General features: G+C 40.7%; 1 protein-coding gene across 1 annotated transcript in view; it reads left to right on the top strand.

Moving 5' to 3' along the window:
• The window catches only part of GPR139 (G protein-coupled receptor 139), a 50,100-nt gene extending 46,100 nt beyond the window's left edge, over positions 1-4,000 (top strand). Inside the window, exon 2 of the mRNA XM_006146591.1 lies at positions 3,030-4,000. Coding sequence (XP_006146653.1) covers positions 3,030-4,000 — 971 coding nt within the window. The remainder of the gene's footprint in view (positions 1-3,029) is intronic.
• The last annotated feature ends 3,532 nt before the right edge of the window (positions 4,001-7,532 follow it).

Below are 7,532 nucleotides of genomic sequence, written 5' to 3'. Positions count from 1 at the left end.
AGGATGTTAGTGAGAAACAGATATGGTTTATTATCTGTTGATGATGACGTGTATAGTATTCTCAACTGGACTGGTCTGGGAAGTATTTCATGATGGGTGAAGTCTTTTAACAAGCAAAATGAGAAATAGTGATTGACTGTTTTAAAATATTATAATAATAATAATTATTATTATTGGGAAATGCATGGAAAAGACATTGAATGATAAAGCGGGGAGATTGATGTCTCTGTATTGACTGACATGCATGGCATTCCCTTTTGAAAAAGCAATGGAAGTCAATGTAAAGTTATATGTAATCCAATGTAATATAAAGAAGATTATGATGATAAAAAAAAGTTTATGATACTAATAAATAAAATTTAAAAATAAAAAAAAACAGGGGAACCAGCAGTTAGTGTAATGGCTATGTCACTGGACTCCCACTTAGTCTACCGCGGTTCACTTCCCGGACCCAGTAGCTTAAAACTCACGCTGGGCGCATGTGCGTGCGTGCCCAAGATCCTGAGAGGAGAATGGAAGAGAAGGGATTGCGGTGTGACCATCCACCCGGGGGGGTGGGGGTGATTTCTCGCTTCCTGTCTCTATGTCTCTGTCTGGCGAGCGCATGCACCCTATAGTGAAAAACCTCTCCAAAAAAAGAATTTAAAACAGCATATAAAATGGCAAGTTCAGTACAAAAGTAAGCCAGAATATGCCAACATGGCCCGAAACACTACACACCACCTACAGGCTATACTTTTCTCTGAGGAGAGGAAGAAGGAAATAGAGGAAGCAACAGCTATGAGCTATTTCAGGTGGGGCTGCAACTGTATCTGAAGTATCATTTCTTTTTAAAAAGAACTGAAGTAAACATGGCAAAACGTTAAAATTTGTTTAATCTGAGTGATGAGTACACCAGGATGTGTGGGTGTGTTTATTGTAAGACATTTTTTATGTGTGAACTATTGTATAAGATTTTAAATGGCTGCCAAGAAAGGGAGAGAGAAAATGAGGAGAGAAGATGAGACGGAGAGAATGAGAGAGTCAGAGAATGAGAGATTCAGATTCTAACTTTGTGGCCTGGCCTGAGATTAAAGAACATAAACTCTCTGCAACTCTTATTTGTAAAATCAGATTAACAATGTTCCGATTTCAGGATTGATTGTGAAAATTATTGAGGACAAGTGTGTATGGGATGATTTCCAGATATTATCCTTTGGAATATAATTTTGGAGTGAGTTTCTAATACTTTTTTAAATGTCTTTTTCAGGGATGTATGTGTTTTTTAAACTGATTAAAAAGTATGTATTTTCAAATCAGATCTGACCCTAAGAAAACTAACACAGCACTATGGCTGTGCAAAAGTTATATACATGCACGTTATGTAGGGTTACATTGTATAAGCATAGATTATCTACTACCTGTAGTTACCCTGAGGGAGGAGAGGTTGAGTGGTTAGAGAAGGAGAATGGAAGAGAAATTTGATTCTCTCCATTAAAAATTTTAACTATGTAGGGTCAGCCGGCAGCATAGTGGTTAAAGTGGCTAGATTCCTACATGGCCAATTGTGGTTCGACTCCTGGACCCAGTTGCTTGAAATTCACATCGGGTGCATGTACGTGCTTGCCCAAAACCCAGGAGGAGAATGGAGTAGAAGGGATTGCAGTGTGGCCATTCCCCGCCACCCCAGGGGTGATTTCTCACTTTCCCTCTCTTTGTCTCTCTCTGGTAAGCACATGCACCCTATGACAAAAAAAAAAAAAAAAAAAAAAAAAAAACTATGAAAATGTGTGTAGATGACCTTTTCTAAAAATAAATACAATTTATTTATTTCTCCTTGTTAAATTATTTTTTGCTATAGGGCATGTGCACTCAACAATGGGAGACAGAGAGAGAAATCACCCCCTCTCCCCACGGAGGATGGCCACATTGCAATCCCTTCTCTATTCTCTCAGTATTTGGGGCAAGCACATACATGCACCCACTATGACCTTCAAGTCACAAGGTCCAGAACTCGAACCGCAGAGTCAGCCAAGTGGGATTCAGCACCTTACCTCCATGCCATCTGCTAACCCAATATAATTTATTTTTAAATTAATCTGAAGGTCATGATCTTATCTACTTCATAAAATTTTTTTAGTAAGTTTTATGAATTGATTTCTTTTGAGAAGGAGAGGAACAGATGTCTGATAAGGCCTCATCACGCTATGATCTTTCCCCTAGCCTTCCAGCCGGCCAGGAACATGAGCTTACACAGGCATACCCAGCATATTCAGGCAAACCTGAGATCCAAACCCAGGCCTCCCATCTGGTTCCAGTATGTGCAATGGCACCCTACCGCCTGCATCACTGTGGCCAGGCAGCCACTCCTTCACTTCTAAAAATCCATTGCTTCCTTGTGCCATTCCCATGAATCATGACTGATTCAGCATTTTTCTAAGGTGCCCTTTGTCCTAGAGAGGGTTGTGGTCTTGAAGGGCCCTAGAGATTTTAGTTGCAGAATGGCACTGTGAGAATAGGGGAGTATTGAATCCCATCCAAACTTAGAAAGGAAAGACCCTGAAGTCTTTTCAAGTTCCATCCAGCAAGATTCTTAAGAGGCTACAAAGTCCAGTCTCCTACCTGAACATATAAAGCAGGAAAAGCTGCCCAGCACCATGTTCTCCATGCAGGATACAAAGATCACGAGATTTGGAGGCAGGAGACCCAGGTTTTATCTCTGCCACCATAACCTGCTGACCGTATTGCTTTAAAATAATTCCTTAAGTTCCCAGACCCCAGTTTCATTTCTAAAATGAGGTTAATGGCAGCAACACCACCTCTGATTATGTGAGAAGCAAATAAACTAAAATATGAGTGTAGCTTTAAAACAGTACCTAGATTTTTGCATGAGGTGCTATTTATAATGCAGAGGTTGTCCCTCAAATGCATTGGTTCAATCTTTTCAACTTCCATGGGCAAACCCAGATAAACATATGCCTAGGGCCTTCCTAGTAGCCAACAAAGTCATCTTTGCTTCAAAGATAAACCAGATTCTCTTCTCTCCACAGCAAATATCTTGACAGTGATCATCCTCTCTCAGTTGGTGGCTAGAAGGCAGAAGTCCTCCTACAACTATCTCCTGGCACTTGCTGCTGCCGACATCTTGGTCCTCTTTTTCATCGTGTTTGTAGACTTCCTATTGGAAGATTTCATCTTGAACATGCAGATGCCTCAGGTGCCCAACAAGATCATAGAAGTGCTGGAATTCTCATCCATCCACACCTCCATCTGGATTACTGTTCCATTAACCATTGACAGGTATATTGCTGTGTGTCACCCACTCAAATATCACACAGTCTCCTACCCAGCCCGCACCCGGAAAGTCATTGTAAGTGTTTACATCACCTGCTTCCTGACCAGCATCCCCTACTACTGGTGGCCCAACATCTGGACCGAAGACTACATCAGCACATCCATGCACCACGTCCTTATCTGGATTCACTGCTTCACTGTGTACCTGGTGCCCTGCTCTATCTTCTTCATCTTGAACTCCATCATTGTGTACAAGCTCCGGAGGAAGAGCAATTTTCGCCTCCGTGGCTACTCCACAGGGAAAACCACTGCCATCTTGTTTACCATCACCTCCATCTTTGCCACACTCTGGGCCCCCCGTATCATCATGATTCTCTACCACCTCTATGGGGCACCCATCCAGAACCGCTGGTTGGTGCACATCGTATCCGACGTTGCCAACATGCTGGCCCTTCTGAACACAGCCATCAACTTCTTCCTCTACTGCTTCATCAGTAAGCGGTTCCGCACTATGGCGGGTGGCCCACACAAAAGGCGGTCCCGCAGTGGGGCGCCTGCCACACTCAAGGCTTTCTTCAAGTGCCAGAAGCAACCTGTACAGTTCTACACCAATCATAACTTTTCCATAACAAGTAGCCCCTGGATCTCACCAGCAAACTCACACTGTATCAAGATGCTGGTATACCAGTATGACAAAAATGGAAAACCTATAAAAGTATCCCCGTGACCCCATAGGTTTGGCACCTTGTGCCTCTGTCTAATCCATTTCTAGATGGGAGACTGCCCCATCCTCTAGCTGAACAGCTCTCCGTAAGAGTGCTAACCTGATTTTCTGTCTCCACAGACTGAGCCACTCTCAGACTGGTAGATGAGAAAAGATGGAAGAGAAGGAAGGAAAGCATGAATCTTGGTTTTATTTATGCATTTATTTTTCCAACGTTGATTTAACAGCAAAAGTTCCTACCAGTCTGAAGATGCCATTGGAGGTAGTGTCATCATCCTGTGACCAGTAAGAACACACAGTAGAGAAATAGCCTGGGACTGAGCTCTGGCACCATTCACGGTCACTGGGAATCACTCATTGTTGTGACATACCAAGCCACGGTAGCACTTAGCTGAGCCCACAACTCTTCTTCCAAGAGCTGACATCATCCATCACTTCCCTGTGCCATTCCCAGCAGCTGACAATGCTGACTGATTCAGGATTTTTCTAAGGTGCCCTTTGTCCTAGAGAGGGTTGTGTCTTGAAGGGCCCTAGAGATTTTAGCTGCAGAATGGCACTGTGAGAATAGGGGAGTATTGAATCCCATCCAAACTCTAGCCAGAGCTTCTAAAAGAAAGCTCCAAACTAATATAACTGTGACCCTCAGACCTGAGGTCTAAGATGCAGTTTTCTATTTGCCATTATGTATAGATTTTACCTATCTCCTCCAACAACTGCAACAACAAAAAAGATCCTGCCTGGTGCGTGGGAGGAAAGGAGGAATTCTTGAGCCCAGAAAAAACAAAAAAATAAGCCCACTCTTGCCATTGTTCTAATCCATCCGCGTGTTGGCTGTATCTGATCCCATTACTCAGCATTGCTTCCTGTAAATCACGCAAGCTTCCTACCTAGAGAACCCCATACATGTAGAGTTGCAAACCCTGCCTCTTTGCTGGCTGTACCAAATTGTTTTATTTGAAATGACTTGTGAACTGAATTTAATATTCGAGGGTCAGGAACTGTAGCTGTCTGGCTATGAAAGGAAGCATTTTCAACTCTGCCCCAAAGCCCAGCTGGCATTGCCTTTAGGCCACAAGTGCAGACACGATTGACATGGAAAGGCACCCATGCTGGCTCCTCATCTGCCCTTTGATACACAGGCCTCAAGAGGGGGTGCCAGTTCTCAGTGAAGCTATTTAATCTAGATCTTTTGCAAAATGACAAACTGTAGATTTATTTGTTTACTCTCTTCTTGCCTGTCCAAAGCAAGGATAGTCCTAGAATGTAATAGAATGTAATTAGTAAGTACTGCCTTGGAAATTACCACTCACGTGTGAACACACACATGTACCCACACACACTTAATTATATTAGACTCCAATGTGTCCAGTGATACGTTTTGAAAGGGAAATCCATGCTGGAGTTTCTTTTATTTGGCATTTAAAAAAAAAAAAAACTTCTTTCTGGATTCCCAGTATTTGAAGTCATTGGTGTTTTGGAAGATATGTTCCAAAATGATTTTGAAATTGTTTGATATTTTTGGTGACCAAACAAAATGCAGACAGTCCACCTGGAACACTTGGTTCCTCAGGCTGGATTTTGACTGCATTTTATCCCTAAATTAGAAAATATTCTTTTTAAGAGAATTTGCAATGAATGAATGGGGTAAAAAAGGCTCCAGGGCAACACAAACCCTAAATTTCAGCCAATGCCCTCAATCCTAACTCAATATAATTTTAGGACATATTAGTCCTGATGATCCTAATTCCCACTCCTTTTAAATGATTGCAGTAATCAGACCCAAGCGTTAGAGTCTAAAGTCAATGCAAAAGACAAAAATTGGACAGACCTAAAGTTACCTTTGCAAAGTTCTCAGGAAAGAGCCATACTAGAGATTATATTCTACCCCTTTGAAGACCTAAGGCAGTTATTCTTTTTCCCCAGTGTTGGAATAAGTTGCTGTTTCCTTGGCTGACTTGCACTTAGGGACCATATTGTATGATTCTAATGGATCTGAGCACATTAGAATCACCCTGGTACTGTGAGATGCTCCCACTTCGAACAGGTTCATGGAAGTTTTGGACTGAGGGACAAGTAGATTTGTATCTCTCCTCTGACAAGCTCCCTGGGACATAAGCTCATTAAGTGAAAAGGTGGGCAGATTCCCCGACGTCTGTGAAATTGCACTTCTCTTTGTTTTTTTCTTTCTTTGGCCAAGCATGTATAGTTGAATATATGCATTCATTAAATGTGTGTTTAACACAATTCCACCATATCCCTTTATGAATGAACATTGACCAAAGGCTACCTATACTGAATATATATATATATATATTTATTTATTTATGTATTTATTTATTTATTTTTAAAACACATAGCTCTCAAAAATGCTAGTTTGAGCTATATGTGAATGAGTCACAGTGCAATATCTATCAAGGTTAAGCAATTCCTTTTTGAGAATGTATGTAAGCTGGAAAATACATATATGAATCTCAACATCCTGCTACATGTTTTTAACTGTATGCAAAAATTAATCATTCATGTGTGAATACTGTGTTGGAAACAGTTTCCTCAACACTCATTTATTTCTACCAAGTAGTATTGTGGCCTCTTTTCCTTCTGATTATATTTTATATTTCTCTAAGTAATATTTAAAAGAGGCCCATTTCTCAAAGGCACTTCAGTGCCTTCTATTTAAAACGCAGATGAATGCCTATTGGGTTAGGTTGATTCATGTCTCCTAAATTTATTTCAGATTATCCAAGGACTTTTCATTTATTATTATTTATCATAATAATTATGGACAGTCATGAAAAGTTCTATTAATAATAAATGTATAAGCCTTTTCTTTCAGGCCAGTTTTGGAGATAAGCCTTGAATTTCGAAGCCTGCCACGTAAACAGCTGCTGTTGACGGCATCAAGCAATTGCCTTATACTGGGTTTTTGTGGTGCCTCTTTAAAGACTGTTAACTAGCATCTCCCTTGAGGTATGATGTGTGTCCTCGGTGGAGCGTTGCAACGATGCTAACACTTACATGCTGTGTCTTTTCATTGAACCTCTCTGAGACGGAAATGTCTCATGGGGAAGGAAATGAGGGGGATGACAGACCGACCGTAACAGACAGACCATGAGAAGGCATGAACTTCCACTTTGCAAAAGCCCTGCAATCGGAAAAGATTACTTCACACAGTTGGTGCCTGCTGGTCCAACATGGGGAGCCTATCTGAAGTGAATAACAGACTCTAATGTTGACTATTCCAGTTCAGAGAATGGAATAGGAGGTTACCATAGAAAAATAGTAAATATTCATATTTTCTTAATTAGATAATATATTGTGTTTGGACTTGTTTGTATTATAATAAATTCTAATACGGTGCATACTTGGTGTTTAGTATGTGCATATACATTCGAGCAATTGCAGAATGCTGATTTTTCTATTAATATTATTTTTAATTGACAAATCATAATTGTATACATTTTGGGGTACAATGTGATGTTTTGATATATGTATACAATGTGAAATGATTAAATCAAGCTACTTAACATATCACCTC

Source organism: Tupaia chinensis, unplaced genomic scaffold (assembly GCF_000334495.1).
Source record: "Tupaia chinensis unplaced genomic scaffold, TupChi_1.0 Scaffold000182_1, whole genome shotgun sequence".
Taxonomy (NCBI): domain Eukaryota; kingdom Metazoa; phylum Chordata; class Mammalia; order Scandentia; family Tupaiidae; genus Tupaia; species Tupaia belangeri.
Note: the sequence above shows the minus strand (reverse complement) of the source record. Positions and strands in the feature narration are given on the sequence as shown.